Source organism: Gymnoscopelus microlampas (genome assembly GCF_963454915.1).
Source record: "Gymnoscopelus microlampas genome assembly, chromosome: 17".
NCBI classification, from domain to species: Eukaryota; Metazoa; Chordata; class Actinopteri; order Myctophiformes; family Myctophidae; genus Gymnoscopelus; species Gymnoscopelus microlampas.
In genome coordinates, this window is record NC_139954.1 from 29,358,743 (window position 1) to 29,377,249 (window position 18,507).

The window sequence follows — 18,507 nt, forward strand, 5'->3', positions numbered from 1 at the left end:
ACACACACACACACAGGGTTCAGTGTTTCCATGTTATCTCAACTCTGAGACAAGCAGACCAACTTAAATGCTCATTTGAGCTCAGCTGTTAGAGACTCTATGAGACCATGATGTCATTATGATGAACACAATAATAACAACACCCATCATCCTCACAGCAAGTCGGTGTGACACAGAAAGAGAGTGTGTGCGTGCGTGCGTGCGTGCGTGCGTGCGTGCGTGCGTGCGTGCGTGAAGCTGTCTTTCCATTAGGTGCTGAAGTGCTGAGGTGTGTGTGACCTCAGCATTTCTGTCTGAAACCCCTCAGGAAAGACATCATGCTCAACGGCACAATGTGACTCCACCAATACACCTCTCTGTGTACTGCAGTGTTATATATGTGTATTATAGTTTGCTAACCCTAAGACTGGAACTAAAAGGGAAAGAATAATTGTGCTAACTGAAACTAAAATAAAAACTAGGGTAAATAAAAGAAAACTAAATAAAAACTAAAACTAAAAATTAAAAACTATATGAAATTAAAACTGACATCATGTCTGCTTATAAATCAAGGTTTTCATCATAATAACTGAAAAACTAAAACTAAACTATAGTCACCAATTCCTAAAACTAAAACTACTTATGCACTTTTAGAACAACTAAAACTAAACTGAAATCAAACACCAAACAGAAAAACGAATGAATATTTCAAAACTATAACTCTGGTGTACTGTAGCATGACTTTAGAAGTAGTTTAGTTCAACATTAGCACAGAACAGTAAAATACATAATGATAATATAATGTAGTATTTACATGCATGGCTAAACTCTGAATAGCAGTGGGGACATTTTTACTTTCTTGGTGATTGACTTGTAAAATGTAGTTTAGTTTGCTGTATTTTGGGGCTGTAAAGAGCTTGCTTACGTTATGTTTGTAAACATTGTAGTAGTAGTAGTAGTAGTTTTCTTTCGGTCATTAAAAGCAAATTAATACAAATTCTTCATTTGTTATCATTGAAAACATAGACCAAAAAGGTGTAGGCTGAAGTCTTAGCTTATTGTGCCTACCCCTTTAACCTTTAATTGTAGTAAAACAGACATATATTTTGATTTGTGATGGAATAGGAAAGTTCCATCAGTATGTTTAGAACAGAACAGATTCTCTCTCTGTTCTTATAGGGGGGAATGACATCTGATCAGCTCAGCAGACAGCTGCCCCCTGTGGGGAAACTCATCTACTCTAACCCCAGGCTTGCTGTCTGGCCTCCAGAACTGGTCACATGCACCCAGGAACAACACCCACACCCACACACAGAGTGTGTGAGGTGGGTTTAGAAGGATTAATCATGTAGCTCACCTGATCCTGAAGATGGCATCATGTTCCCTGCTCGTTGAACCTCATCAAACTTACTGAAGATTACATTCAACCTAGAGACATACAGACAGACTGTTACTCAGTCAGTCAGTTCATCACACATTAAGTGTAGGTGAGAGTAGATGTGTGCAGAATCCCATGTTTAGGGGCCTCTATAGAGCAGTGGTTCTTAAACATTTTCATGTCAAGGACCCCAAACATGATGTATTTGGCCACGGACCCCCATCTCAAAATATTTTGTTTCAGGGACCCCCAGAAGCAAAGATTTGAGTTACAAATGTTGACTTGAAAAATATATATATATATTCAAAGATTTGCGCACATTTTCACAATTTTTCAAATATAGCAGATCTACAAGCTCATAGCACTGCACTCGGTGCCGCGCTATGAGCTTGTATATCTGCTATTTTTGAATAGCCAAAGTATACAATAATGGTTAAAGTGGTTAAAATGATTGTGATGCTATATTAGCATATTTAGCTGCGGACCCACTGGTACCTCGCCAAGGACCCCTGTAGGTCCCCGGACTCAACTTTGAGAACCAATGCTCAACAAATGCAACACGTCAAATGCAAAAAAAGGTTAACCGTATGTCATGTCATAGAAACGCTATTTCCCCCCTGCAGCTTCTTCGGGGTCCAGTTGGCTGCAACCCATGACTTATGCAGCCCTGGGTAGGCCACCCAGCCTGTCAGAGGAGAAGGAGTGCACCTTTCTAGTTGAATCTTGTTTTATAGCAAGAATAGGAAATTGATCCTTTTCCCAGAGGAGGGGGTGTGGCAGTGTACATGGCTCCACAACACTTGAAGGTCTGCTCTAGTGTGTGTGTGTGTGTGTGTGTATGTGTGTATGTGTGTATGTGTGTGTGTGTGTGTGTGTGTGTGTGTGTGTGTGTGTGTGTGTGTGTGTGTGTGTGTGTGTGTGTGTGTGTGTGTGTGCGTGCGTGCGTGCGTGCGTGCGTGCGTGCGTGCGTGCGTGCGTGCGTGCGGTTTTCTGGATTCGTACCGTGACTGTGGAAGGCCTTTTTTGCTGAGGTCCATTCTGACTCTCTCTCCAACATGTCTGTAGATCTCAACCAAACAACCCATAGCTCCGTCACGCACCTGAACCACACAACACAACACAACGTCTCAGCGTCAACACCACCATGCAGATGAATACAATAACAATTTATTAACTTAAATAAATCACAGATTGGAGCTTGAAAGGTGCTGTAAGAGATATTTTTGGTTAAAACATAATTATTATTATTATTTGTTTTAAAGTCATATATTCTGATAGTAATCATAATTGCTATAGTATTGTAAGTTGCTGAAGGTCTATTTCATCTAATCAGGAGAGATCTATCAGCTTAGATGTTACACTGTTCCATTTCCAATTTTGTCTGCTGATATTTAGTTTTTGTCTCCGCCAGGCCGAAGGCATGGTGGAGAGTATGTTTTCGTTCCCGTCACGCTGTGTGTCCCCCCCCCCTAGCCAAGCTAACATTGGTCAAGCTTCACGTGACACGTGACAATATGTTGTCACCAATGCTTTTGATTGGCTAGCTAGACGCATGACGAAATAAAATCCTATAAATAGGTGTGTCACTTCCAAAAACCATTTATGTTTTTGGAAGTGAGGTAACATTGGTCAAGCTCACTTGACCAATGACACGTGACAATATGTAATATAAATAGGTAAGACAGGATTAATCAATAACAGTACTTTCCAGTACAAACAGAGATCACAGCTGAGATCACACAATGCAACTAACTCTCATTACGCAAACTGAAGAAGCAGGAAATCATCGTCTGAAAGAAGAAGCAAAGGCGCAACGCAGAAGGCCAAAGCTAAGAAACAGAGACAAAGAGCACTTGAATCCCTAAATGACAAAAAAAGAAGACGAGCCACAATTGCTGACAACATGACACAGCAAAGATTGCTACATTCTCTGGAAGAAAAAGTACAAGAGTCTGTAAAGAACATCGAAAGGAAAAGAAGGCATTGGTCACAGTATTCAATAGATGAAAGACAACATCAACGAGCACATTACACCAGTAAGAGGAGACGCTACAGATCATATTTTTGGTTAAAACATAATTATTATTATTTGTTTTAAAGTCATACATTCAGCAAATTCCAACAGAGCCCATTATAGCCCATTATAGCCCACCAGAGCCCAGCAGTCCGGCACATTCCAGCACACAAAGTCCAGCCCACTGGGAGAATAGCCTAGGGTATGGGGGTAGTTAAATGACTGTAATAGGCTATACAGGGCCGGGTCCAGCTGGAATAGGCTAGACTAGAATGTTCTAGGCCTTACTAGACTCTAATAGGCTCTATTAGGCTGTACTAGGCTCTTGTCAGCCCTGTAGCCCCTTTGCACTTGAGATTAACCACTGTGTCCACGGGCAATAGTTTTACATGGGTTTGTGTCCACCGGCAATAGTTTTACATGAAAATGTCTAGGCTATAGTATAGTATTGCCCCGTACAACCTAACAGAAGCCAGCACAGCCCACCAGAGCCCATTATAGCCCACCAGAGCCCAGCAGTCCGGCACATTCCAGCACACAAAGTCCAGCCCACTGGGAGAATAGCCTAGGGTATGGGGGTGGTTAAATGACTGTAATAGGCTATACAGGGCTGGGTCCAGCTGGAATAGGCTAGACTAGAATGTTCTAGGCCTTACTAGACTCTAATAGGCTCTATTAGGCTGTACTAGGCTCTTGCCAGCCCTGTAGCCCCTTTGCACTTGAGATTAACCACCGTGTCCACGGGCAATAGTTTTACATGGGTTTGTGTCCACCGGCAATAGTTTTACATGAACAATTCTAGGCTATAGTATAGTACTGCCCCGTACAACAGAGCCCAGCACAGCCCACCAGAGCCCATTATAGCCCACCAGAGCCCAGCAGTCCGGCACATTCCAGCACACAAAGTCCAGCCCACTGGGAGAATAGCCTAGGGTATGGGGGTAGCTAAATGACTGTAATAGGCTATACAGGGCTGGGTCCAGCTGGAATAGGCTAGACTAGTATGTTCTAGGCCTTACTAGACTCTAATAGGATCTATTAGGCTGTACTAGGCTCTTGTCAGCCCTGTAGCCCCTTTGCACTTGAGATTAACCACTGTGTCCACGGGCAATAGTTGTCTCCGCCAGAGGTGGAGAGTATGTTTTCGTCTCCGTCCTTCCGTGTGTCCGCCAAGCTAACATTGGTCAAGCTTCACGTGACACGTGACAATATGTTGAAAGGGTGTGCTTTGATTGGCTAGCGAGACGCATGACGAAATAGAAACCTATAAATAGGTGTGTCACTTCAAAAAATCATTTATATTTTTTTAAGTGAGCTACAATCAGCCAAGCTAACATTGGTCAAGTGACATGTGACAATATGTAAAATAAATAGGTAAGACAGGATTAATCAGGAACAGTACTGGCGGAGACCTGTGCTCAGAGGAGCACATTTTCTAGTTTTCTTCTTTTTTCCATCACTTCCAATTTCAATTGTTTATCCTGTATTCTGTATATGAGTTCTCTCTCCTGATTGGATGAAAATCCCAACCTGAAAATGTATTTTCTGATAATTAAAGAGCTGGAGAGACAAGGAGACCCCTGTTACTGAATACACACTCTAGCAATGATTATTAACATAATACAGAGATATATAACACTTATTTTAACAAGAAATATCACACAACCTTTACGTTATGTAAAGACGTGATGTACGTGATGTAAAGAAAGAAGATTGGTCACAAGAACAGACTAGATACTACAGCAGGTTTTCTATTCTAACAGAAGTTAGGTGTTGGAATAGTGGTTATCAACCACTCAAACCCTCTAGACTTGATAAACTGGACCTGAGCTTGGACTGCTTTTTTTTTTGTCTACACCAAATCTCTTTGCCAGATATAGCCGATCTAAAAGCCTACAACGCTTGTAGATCAACTATTTTTGGCTAATGTTCCCCCCAGAATATGGATGCCGGTGTTCAAGTGGTTCTGAGGACACCAGAATACTGCTAGCATCCAACCAGCAGGTAAACTGCCTTGTTTAGGTATCCACTGCAAAACAAAAACCAGCAGCAGCATAGGACCCCAAGACCCCTAGTTTAAGGCTTGGACCCCCGGCAGATGGCAGTGTACTGAAGATGCAGTACTCCCAGCAGCCACCGGGGGTCCTCAGTGTCCATGTGCACTGCAGACTGCTGCAGCTGCTGGTGAGCAGCAGTGCATCTGTGGTCCATGACACAGCAAACACTATGCATGCTTAGCTTGTATGTCACTGCAACACAGCTGTCTGATGTCTAATTACAGCTGGTGACATGATGAAGTTAACCACATTAACCCTGGTGTCCCTATTTTGGAAAAATGCAAAAACAGATCTATAGCTCACAGACTTACTAGCTCACAACATGACTCATCGTGAGCTCGTAGATCTGCTATTACATAGTTAAAATGTTATCCTGATCAGCCTGACCAATATGCCATATTATCTGTCAACATTTAATATTCTATATCTCTGTATTAAACTATCAAATATATACATGTAATGTAAGTGTAAATGTGTGTTTGGCAGGTTACCTGACTGGTGGGGTCCCCCAGGAGGTTACATATGTGGGGGACAATTTTACTGAGAGTTAAACCCTGGGCACCGTACCTGGATGGAAAGAATCGATACCAAATCAAAATGTGTTGATCTGATCAGTGTTCATAAAAAGGTGTCACAACAACCCTGAAGTAACATGCACAGGAAATATATAATATAGAACAACATATCTGCCATGCACAAATGTGGAATTGGCATTGAAAGAAAGGCAATAACGTAACGGATGTGCAAAAGTGGGGATGGAAACAGTTCATGGAAATAGAAATATGTATGGAAATAAAACTGAAAGAACATAGTTGTGATACAAACTATACAGGTAGTCAAGTTGGCTTATTTTAATGATAACCACTTTTTACAGTGATTCTCAAAGATTTTAATTTCAAGGACCCAGTTTGAGATGCATTAGGCTACCGACCCCCATTTGATGTGATTTGTATTTATGGGACCCCAGTTTCCATTTGGTTCCAATTGTACACTCTCTAAGTGATCACACACACAACTGATGTGGGATTTTCTCAGATATTGTATTGCAGCATGAACATTTCCAGTTGTCCACATGTCTATACTATTCAGCACGTCAGCATTAAGCCTGTCCCAATTATTACATAAATCGTCTGATCGCAATCATTTGAGATAATCACAATTATGTTGCATAATCATCATAATCGTTTCCATTTTGAAAAGTGTTCATATATTTTCAAAAATAGTGTAAACAAGCTTGTAGATCGTCTATTTCCACTATATAAATTATATATTTATTTTTAATACAAATATAATACATGTATCAAATTATTATACATGGCCCATTTTGGCCATGGTGCATTATTTATTTTGATTATTGGTCATTGTCAGTCATTTCTTTGTATATTTAAGTTTATCTGTCATATCTTCCCTGTGCAATTTCATGTTTACAAAGCCCTTAATCGCAATTATTTGTATGACAATTAATCGCCGACTACAATATCATGATTGTCACAGTCCTAGTCAGCATCAACACATAAAGCTCCATAAAATGGATCCTTCCCTGCAGGGTTCATCTAACACCACAGCAGCTCTTCTGACAGGTGATGACAGAAACCTCCACTCTAACCAACTGTAACAAACTAACCTAACAAACTAAAATTACTCTCCACCCCTACGTGAAGAGCACCTGCACTGGTTCAGGTGTGGCATTCGAGCATCGGGCAATGACACAGGTCACTGTTACAGCATTCAACATTGCTATGGATAAGCCAAAGACAATGACACAGGTCACCGTTACAGTATTCAACATTGCTATGGATAAGCCAAAGACAATGACACAGGCACCTTATTTACAGCTTTCGACATGCTGACAAATGTTTACAGTTAGATGTGGAGTCACTTTGTCTCCATTTGTCTTATGCCGTAATCTGAAGACTCACCTCTTCAGACTCCACCTTAGTCCGTAGCACTTGCCGTAGCACTTGCCCTAGCCTTGACGACCTTGCAGGCTTATGCAAAGGCTAAATGTAACTTAACTCGAATGTTATGTAGACAGATGCCAGGTCATTGTTGACCTGGCATCCTATAGTGTGTATAGTTTCATAGTACAGATTATTGATTCTGTGTTTCTTGTATCTTAGTTTGTAGCAATGGTCTTGTGTTTCCTGTCTTCTTGTAGTTGTTACTGTCTTGACCTACCCTACAATTATGGTTCATTTGAGTTTCACCTGTGTTAGTCCAGTGTCTATTTAAACTCCCATGTGTCTTCTGTTGACTGCTAGTTTGTACATGTTGTCATGGTGTTCTGTTCCAGTTCTGTTCACCTTGTGTTCTCAGTATATTCCTTACTTTGGGGAGAATAAATCCTTTGCATTTGACCTGCTCTGCATCTGACTGTCTGTTCTGCGTTTGGGTCCTACAATTCCTGAGTCGCATCCTGACAACATGGCTGCATATATAGATGCCTGTCAGATTCTCAGACTATTCTTCACTTGGGAATTGATATGAGATTTGATCGTTGGTTATGCTCACGTTAGTCTCGCGTGGCCAGACTGTTGCCTCCCACAATTTTCAAATGTTTCCGGTCATACAGTCTGGGACTCGGAAGCTCTGATCATGATTAGAATATAAACCGGATGTGAAGCCTCCTCTACACTTCCGTTTCGTCTTTACAGTCGCGCACATTTATCCTAATATAAATACAAATCATCTAAGTATACATAGCTTGCTGCTTAGCAGAAATGGAAATTAAAAAAGAAAATGTAAAGATATTTTCAAATATATTTTCGTGAACGGAAGTGCCAGTTTCCTCAATCGGATTTCGGGAGTTGTAGTTCCAGACTCTATATAGCATTCGGAGATTGTGGAATAGTTGTCTGGCTACGCGAGACTATGCTCACGTCCAATTGACAACAGATTGAAAAATGCCAAGCATTGAATGGAAATGACCATACTCCCACTTTTCCGTTGCATGTATGTTTCATAAATAAGGGCCTATGTGTTTTCTGTGCCTCTGTTTTCTGTGAACATGTTTCTGTGTGTTTTCTGTGAACTTGTGTGTTTTCTGTGAACTGGTTGCTATGCAAAATGAAGAACAGCCAGGGCACTTTTTTTTACTTTTGTTACCAGTTCCATTGTGGGTTTCCGAGGCTAGTTCCATTGTAACAAAAGTCAGAAAGCTTTAATAAAATCATTGCTAATTCAACGAGACAGTAAGACAGACAGACAGACAGACAGACAGACTTACGTGTTGAGTGTAGTGATGAGGCATTGACACAGTGCTTCTCTGGTTCTGTTGTTCTTATGTTTAAAACCTCCCAGCATCCTGTCCCACATGTACTGTACACACAAACACACACATACACACTCACATTAAAGTATTTGACATGGATTACAATGTGTATGCATTTCCTTATCAGGCATTGTACTGATTAGCAAACAACAAAACAACATTAATCGTACATTCAAGTGTCTTCAAATCTATTGTTAAAGATCCTTTTACAGGACGCGGACATGCCTCAAGTGCCATTAACATCAATGAATTGATTGATTGATTGATTTATTGACAACAAGCATATGTACAAAACAAAGAATGCACATTTTAGTCAAAAGGATGGCACAAGAAAGCCCAGAGGCTTATTTCCATTGTGGTCCCATAAATACAGTTAAAAACAATAAAATACATAACATTTTCCAAACACAGACGTTATCAAATGTAACTCAATAGCATAAACGACACAGAGTCACATACCTGTCAGAATCGCGGGGCTGATTTGCTTATTTTTGGAACACAGTTCTTATATGACGCAATCTAAGATGTTCCTATGGTATTTTCAATAGAAAAAATACTTCCGTGACCCAGGGGTAGCAGGAGTGACCTCAGGACTTCGGTACTCTATACTTGGTTCTATTCTTTTTTGTCCCAGTACGCCAAATCTCATCACCGAAAGTAGCCCATCTACAAGCTTGTAGATTTGTTATTTTCTCAGAATGTTTGCCAATTTTCGCCGAATATTCACCTATTATGACTTGCCCAGAATAGGGACGCTAGGGTTCATGTGGTTAAACAGATGACTAAAGACAAAGTAAGTAGAGATTTTGAGAGTCAGAGTGTGTGTGTGTGTGTGTGTGTGTGTGTGTGTGTGTGTGTGTGTGTGTGTGTGTGTGTGTGTGTGTGTGTGTGTGTGTGAGTTTGTTTGTTTACCTGTGGCGAAACAGACTTCTGTTCCATGATTTTTAGCAGCAGTATTTGGTCTTGTTCTCGTACCTGATCTTTGGAATCACCCAACCGGTCCATGAGGCTGGGTAAAACTGACACACACACACACACACACACACACACACACACACACACACACACACACACACACACACACACACACACACACACACACACACACACACACAAGGAACAAGTTAAACACTCAAACTTCTCAAATCAGGAGGAGTAGGTAGTCTCGCTTGAAGGTTGTGGGTTCAAATCTCCTGACTTGGCCTGGCATGACCAGACTAATATCACTGCGTAGATAATCTGCCACGGGCAATTTTTTTTTAAATGGCAAATTCGTCTGGAACCAGGCTACTCCTGACTGACATGTATTACTTATATTGGGTGGTTGCTGTGTTTGTCTCGTCTATGAGCCACACTGCAGCAAGATGGTGCTGGTTTCACACCGGGAAATTGTTTACTATGAGTTCCACATGGTTAATTAGGGGTTTCCCTGTGGTTTATTAGGGTTCCATGTGGTCTAATGTTTTCTGGCCTGGGTTTAGTACAGTGGTTCCAAACCTGTGGGCCGTGAGGACATTGCAAGTGGGCTCCCAAATAATTGGCAAAACACTGAGATTTTAATGTTAATATAACATCAGTTAATTCACAATCGATCGACTGATTTTAAACATGCTCTGAAAATAAATGGCCCTTTGGTCAAACTTTACACGGCCCACCACATCTGTGTCATTCGGCTGCCGTGTTAAGTGGTCAGATGGGTGGACCCGAGAACACTTACAAGATTCTGAAGTGGGCCCTGATCCAGAATAGCTTGAGAACCACTGGTTTAGTAACATGTCCGTCTTTTGACATCATTTCTGTATCTATTCTTTCCAGAGTCATAAATGTTGTTTTTCTTACCTGTTCCCACCTGAGATCTGAACCTGTCCTGTAACCTGGAGACCAGCGCTGACAACAACTCCAATCCCAGCAGCGCCACCTGGTGGAGAACACAATACAATACCATAAATTACACACAGAACGTTCATTAATATACATACTTTAATATCAAAGAACTCGACTTAAAACCTTGTTTTTTTTCTCCCCCCTGCATTTTACCCATCCTATAATCATTAGGAGCAATGAGCAGCCACTGTGCTGCGCTTGGGGAGCAATTAGCTATGTTATATATGTGGTACTGCTAGTTAGCTCCAACCACCTGATGTACCAGGTGTAAACAAGTCCCTGATTAGACTGCTGGACTGAAAACCAGTAGAGGGAATTTGACTGATGATGACAGAGGTACAACACACATGCACGCACACGCACACAGAGCAGATGTACTAAGCACTGGCTGGTTTGACCTCTGCTCTCTGTAATCCTAATGCAGGATAGGGGTCACACGCACGCACGCACGCACACACACACACACACACACACACACACACACACACACACACACACACACACACACACACACACACACACACACACACACACACACACACACACACACACACACACACACACACACACACACACACACACACACACACACACACACACACACACACACTACTGTGTACAAGACAACACAGAAACGTATGGCATATACAGTGTTTCATCTTTTTCATAGCCCCCCCCTCCATCGTAACCATCTGTGCAGCCATCAATCTAAGTGAAGCTGAAACAGAATTTCACCCGCAGGACTACTAACAAAGGTCTCCCTTTCGATAAGACACATCATGAGCTTATAGATCTGCTGTTTTTTAAAGATTTAGAAATGTTTCATCTATATTGATATTTCCAAAATAGGGACGGCAGGTGGTTAAGTGTGTCTGTGGGGTTTATAAATATCTGATCAATGAAAAGTATTAACAAGAGCTTATGACTAAATAACAATAACATTACATCCATTCGAACACAGGTTATTTTTCTTCCCATTTCCTCAAAAGTAACAAGATTGGACATACAGTACAAGGTTTCCACCGAACAGCAACGATATACACATTATGTAAAAGTAAAAGACACACAGATCACTTTGTTTCTATTCATTCTATTTACAGATGGATCAATACATCAGGTGAATGTGGAACACAAACACAACCATAAACACACACTACAAACAAAGAAACATGCAGCAACACGGACTGTAGCCATTCATGTAGAGAGATGCACTTGTGCACATACTCTGGTGCAACACATACACAGGCACATACACATTACACTCGCACACGCATACACATACACTCAAATGCTGGCACAGCACGAGTTAGACAGGTCAGATCACAGATAGTCAAGATGGCTTCCAGAAACAGACAGGAGGAGTTGTGCTGACATGACATGTCACTGGACTGACACATAACAAACACACACACACACACACACACACACACACACACACACACACACACACACACACACGCGCGCACACACAGGCACACACACATGTTCTTGCTGAAGAACATGGTGCAGAAATACCTTGAATATATCATAGATGTGAATATATGAAACCTATATAGAAACACTAAGACACTAAGAAACACTAAGACACACAGTACTAGGCTGTCTTACATTCAACAAGAGTAGAATACATTCAACAAGAGTAGAGAGAGAGAGAGAGAGAGAGTATAGAGAGGGACATGAGAGAGTATAGAGAGGGGTGAGAGAGAGAGAGAGAGAGAGAGTGTTAATCTCTGTTCAATCAATCTGTTCATCTAAGGTGGCACCATGTACAACCTCTCTGCTTACACTGTATCATGCCCCCATAGTGAAATTTATTAGATTACCACCAAACTGGGTGACGTTTCAAGGTGTTTGCAGAGCATGATACAGTAGGCCTATGCAGACAGAGTTTTTAGATTGTAGTTTGTTCTTCTGTCCCGTACCTGGGATCTTATCGACTTTGTTTGTTGAATGTTAACGTTTTTTTGTGACCTCTCTGCTTAACCATACTGTATGAACAGTAGCCTCGTTATTCTGTGGCATAACATAATAGCATTAAAAAAAATGCCGATCTACAATCTCAAAACGGGTGTCAACGCAGTGCGTTGAGAGCTTGTAGATCTGCTTTTTCCGGAAAAGCAATTTAGTGTAGAGCGAACAGTAGGTGGGCCTAGTATACAGCCCCGAGGGACTGTGTGGTCAACTAAGTATAGGGTTTAAGTGGTTAAGGAAGTCACTATGTCAAACATGTCCAAAAAAAAGAAAAAGAAAACTGTTTGTGACCATATCATAAACAGTTTACAGAATGACTGTATAACAACAAGGATGAGGTCTTGTCAACCCGAGAACATTCCACCACCTGGATCAACAGCCCACTTCCTCTGTGTCAGTCAACACTGACAATGTCTGACATTACCATTTACAATTTAGTTAGTTAAACAGACTCTCTTATATACATGATAGCCATTATGCACCAGGAGCGACATGAATAAAGGATAGGAAAATGCGTCGCAATAATTTCACATCAAACCTTTATTTCGGTGATGCCTCTCATTCATGCCATTCATACAGGTTGATGATTTTATTCGCACTGAAGAATCGACCTTGTTTCGAAAACATATTACGTTGCTTCATCATTTCGTTATAATCAGTGTGCATGTGCTCATAACACAAACAGCAGTTTAAATTAGTGCGAATTAATCGCAAAAAAGTAATGCTCCCGGTGTGCGGACCTTAACAGTGGAGTCAGAGCTATGTGAAAAGAAAATAGATTCTCTTCAAAGTGTTTGATTCAATAAGACACATCATGAGCTTATAGATCTGCTGTTTTTGAAAGATTTAGAAATGTTTCATCTATATTGATATTTCCAAAATAGGGACGGCAGGTGGTTTGTGTCTGTGGGGTTTATAAATATCTGATTCTCTTCAAAGTGTTTGATGAAGATTTATATATTGGTACAATTTGTCTGTTGGTACCAATTGCCTGTCTAACAAGAATTCAAAGCTGCCTTGTGGAAAAGAGACCTTTATAAGGCCTACAGTCTGTGTGTAACGTCTGTGTGAGTTGGAGTGCATGTTAGTGCATGCGAGAGTGCACGTGTAGTTAGTGTCCCTTTTACTACAGTAACACACAGAGTGTGTGTGTGTGTGTGTGTGTGTGTGTGTGTGTGTGTGTGTGTGTGTGTGTGTGTGTGTGTGTGTGTGTGTGTGTGTGTGTGTGTGTGTGTGTGTGTGTGTGTGTGTGTGTGTGTGTGTGTGTGTGTGTGTGTGTGTCATTTAGGAGGGGGACGATTCACTGACCCAGGGCTCTGTTAACAGAAAAAGCAGAGAGAAAAGGACCCTTTAATTAACACCCATAAAGTCACAGCCAAGGGCCACTCTTACATTGTATGAGATAATTAGAACCTATGTACCGGTGGTTCTCAACCTTTTCTGCATCAGGGCCCACTTGAAAATCTTGAAAGCATTCGCGGCATTCGCACCCACCTGACCACTTATTAACACGCCAGGTTAAGTGGTCAGATCATGCATGGGTGGGCCACGAGCATTTTCAAAGCATGTTTTTATTCATTACGATCAACGTAGTATAATGTAGTATACTTTAATGGTATCACTTTTTCATAATACTGTTATATTATCATTCAAAGTTAACTGATATGCGGATCACACATGCACGCACGCACGCACGCACGCACGCACGCACGCACGCACGCACGCACGCACGCACGCACGCACGCACGCACGCACGCGTATATTTTACGTATGTATGAATCATGTGAATGAAGCTGACAGCAGGAGCTGCTATATTAACTCAGCAAAAAACTGAAAAATCCCTCTGAGCAGATTACATAAAGGATGGGATTATACACAAACATACGCACGCAAGCATGCACACTCACACACACACACACACACACACACACAGTGACAGCAACACCCTGCTAGAAGGGGAGCAGGACTGCACTACTGTATGTATAATCACAATACCAGTTAAAAGACAGAGAGAGAGAGAGAGAGAGAGAGAGAGTGTATGTGTGTGTGTGTGTGTGTGTGTGTGTGTGTGTGTGTGTGTGTGTGTGTGTGTGTGTGTGTGTGTGTGTGTGTGTGTGTGTGTGTGTGTGTGTGTGTGTGTGTGTGTGTGTGTGTGTGTGTGTATCTGGCAGGCAGCCAGGAGATGAGCTGTTGAATTCTTAAGCTTCCTGGTTACACTGTCTCTCCCCTCCCTTCCCCTCCCTTCCCCTCTCCTCTCCTCTCCTCTCCTCTCCCCTCCTCTTTCGCAGCAGACTACAGTATGCAGTGTGTGATCAGTGTGATGGACACAACCTCAGACAGATAGTGAGAGTGATGATGAAGCTACACTGCGCTAACTTCTGGCTAGTGTAGCACACGAGATTCGAACTCTCTGAATTCCCGCGTGTGGATGAGGTTAAAGCAAAACATCTATCACTTACACAGTGAATCCCCATGGCCAGGGGCGATATTAGGCTTGTGGGCTTCAGACTGAGGCTCTGAGATGCTATGCTACACTAGCTAGCACCGTGCAGCTTCTCACCTAATCAATACTCTGCTCAGACACGCCCTCATAGGAACAGGAACATCTAGCCTACTCTAATACCTACCCCACTTTCCTATTTCTTATTTCAGTGGTTATTGTGTAAGCCAACGGTTCCCTAACTTTTCAGGCCGTGACTCATTTGTTTAATGATGTAAATCTGCAAAGTAACTAGTAACTTAAGTTCTCAAATAATTTTTGTGGAGAAAAAGTACAATATTTGTATAGTAATTTTGTAGCGATGTATTGGAGCAGATGAATAACGTACCAAAATTGGAAATACTAAAGTAATGTAAAAGTACATCAAAATTGCACTCAAGACAAGTGCAGTATCTGAGTAAATGTACTTAGTCACTTTCCACAACTGGAATTCAACGAACACTGTCTGAGTTTGCAAATGACAAGAAAGCAATTAGATTGAAATTACAAACGCACACAGTGGTGTATGTTTGCACTGCCGATAGAAAATGGCTTCTCTGTGGATTCAATGTTTACTTTCAGCTGTACAGACAGTGAGTGAACAAATCTTTGTTGCACACACACACACACACACACACACACACACACACACACACACACACACACACACACACACACACACACACACACACACACACACACACACACACACACACACACACACACACACACACACACACACACACACACACACACACACACGTGTGTGAGGACTAATGTTTAACATGGTGTCTGTCAGGGTAAAGTCCTACCTGAGCCTTATCAAACACACACACACACACACACACAATGTACACACACACAAACACAGTGGGGATGGGCATTTGGGCACGTGGGCACTTTCTTATAAACATGTACACATGGAATGTTGAATGGTTAAACGAGGTCAAACGCAGAGTGACGCCATATTATTTAGACAAAATAGTCCTTATAGACGGAGATGACCAGGTGAACAGTGTCCAAATAAAAGTTATATAGTCTTTCTTATTCTTTTGTTGCACATTGTCTCAATAGGGAGACAATGTGAAATATTGTACAGAAAGACTGTATGTTGAATATGATGCACAATTATGCATACATGTATTGTCTCTCCTGATAATAACAATAAAACAATAAGTTGCAAAAAATAGAAGTTATATAGTCATCTGTCTTTCTGCAAATATTTTCCACTGCCCTGTGGTTTGTTAGATGTCTCTTTATCAGCCAAGGGTTCAGAGCAAAGCCTTTTGTTTATTTTAAAAGACAAGGCAAAATGGGTTTATAGAATGCTGCTTGTATTGATGTTATTATAGATTTTGTGATGGATGGCAACATTGGATATTTGATACATACGATAACTCCATAAAGTTAACCTAGCAGGACTTGCGTCTCTGGTTCAGCTGTCAGCACTAGTGCTTAGGGATGTTCGATATTGACTTTTTTGCCGATATTACGATATTGTCCAACTCCTAATTTCCAATACCGATATCAACCGATACCGATATATGCAGGCTTTTTCATCAAAAGTCAACTAATTGTCAGGTAACAACATCACATATCTAATAAAATAAAATAGCTATAATATCAATATAATATCTAATAAATATAATATAATACAGTGATGTTGTTGGGTTTTCAATTAAGTGAGTCCCGGGATTCACTGGTGGTCATTTGAATGAGTTCCACTAATCTTAGATTAGATGTTGGCCTATTTGACAGTGCAGAAGCATAATTGCCTTGATGCCTATAACATTAACGAGCATCAACAATCGTCAGCTGGACACAGAGACACACACCTGCCCTCTGCACTGTTCTAATTTGAAAGTGACTGGAGTCTCATTTCTCTCCAAAAGCCCTTGAATATGATGGAATATGATTAAGGATTACTGTGATTATGGTAAGCTCACATTTCATATCACACACATCATACAGTAAGAACTCCTGTAACTTCTAAAAAATATTTAAAAATAAAATAATATTTTCTTTTCTTCAAAAAACGATACCCATATTTTCCGATATAAAATGCTATGGTAATATCGGGAGGCTGATAATATCGGACATCCCTACAAGCGCTGCATGTCAAGCTGACACATCAAAGCAGTGCATGTCCCATAATAGAATTAAACGCTTGTAGAATTAAGTAACGTGTCAAATCCAGTTTGAGAAACTGCTGGCGGTCACTTTGAAAAACATAACGATCATGTAACACTTCTACAGTCTTGTATGAGATATGATTATATACAATATTTTAAGAAATCATATTATTTATTAGTTCATTTTAACTTTCACCTAATTAGTCCTAAACAGTGTTTTGTTTTCTGTTCAAGTCTGTGGTTGTAATGGTCAGCTCCCGCCTCCCAGTGAAAAAACTGTAGAAGTCTGTGGTTGTACCGGTCAGCTCCCAGTACAACAGTAGAAGACTGTGGTTATACTGGTCAGCTCCCAGTTACCAACAGTAGTAGACTGTGGTGGTACGGGACAGCTCTCTGCATGTTTAAAATGTCTGTTCACTACTGCAATTTATCTAGATAAAATCTTACAATTTCTGTTCGAGCAAAATTGAAACTGTATGTGAGCTGTCAAACAGCAGCATTAACAATAAAGCTGGCTGGCAAAATCTAAACATCTGGCTCTCGAGACTCAGGATCCACATGGGATACTAAGCTCTATTAGTGTATATAAGTCATTTGGTTCTGATCGGTCCAATGGTTCGCAAGATTAGCTCCGGACAAACACAAAGACAGACACACAGTCAGACTCTCTTATAAACCGCTAGCCTCCTGCAGAGCCACACCGTAAAGACAGACATGTGACTCAGGGGAATTGGATGCCACAAGGGATTATGGGATACAGCGGTAACAGGAACAGGAACGCAGAGTGGGTGTGGGCACCACAGCATCTAGATGAAACCATAATGATTGGTTCTACTGGTGCAACACACACACCACAGGTGTCTATTGGTATATGTACTGTCACACTCAGTAGACATACAAGACAACAATGTCCCTGGGATAGAAAGCCTCAAAAAACAGCTCATAAGCTGAGATTCATGCAGAAATGTTGTCCTTAATTTAGGACATCTGTGTCAGTGCTCGTTAGGGCTGGGTTATATGGATCAAATTTACTATCACTTTATGCTCTCTGCTTACGACACCTTTGCATGTGTTTCAAGTTCCAGTTTCCAGACTACAAACAAACACTATTCCTGAACGATTGTGACCTTTGTCATATAATCGGTTCAGGAATATAAAAGAAAACATATCACAGGTTGTTTTGTGGGCACTCGTTTTCGATGTGCACGCTACGTAATTTTATTGAGGCATCTAAACAGCGGCAGGTATCGTTTCTGGCTCGATAGTATGGCACGATTTGTTTGTATGATACTTTGGCACGTTCAGAAATGTACTTTGTGGTCTTCAGATACATCTATAAAAT

The 18,507-nt window shown here is 41.1% G+C and overlaps 1 protein-coding gene across 3 annotated transcripts in view; it reads right to left on the minus strand.

Annotated features, from left to right (window-relative positions):
- The window catches only part of clasp1a (cytoplasmic linker associated protein 1a), an 82,551-nt gene that overhangs the window by 52,874 nt on the left and 11,170 nt on the right, over positions 1-18,507 (minus strand). For all 3 annotated transcript variants that reach the window (XM_084083938.1, XM_084083937.1, XM_084083936.1), the window contains exons 3-8: positions 10,539-10,617; positions 9,612-9,718; positions 8,655-8,746; positions 5,920-5,995; positions 2,360-2,457; positions 1,337-1,407 (exon numbers count right to left, since the gene is read on the minus strand). In XM_084083938.1, coding sequence (XP_083940064.1) covers positions 1,337-1,407; positions 2,360-2,457; positions 5,920-5,995; positions 8,655-8,746; positions 9,612-9,718; positions 10,539-10,617 — 523 coding nt within the window. The remainder of the gene's footprint in view (positions 1-1,336; positions 1,408-2,359; positions 2,458-5,919; positions 5,996-8,654; positions 8,747-9,611; positions 9,719-10,538; positions 10,618-18,507) is intronic.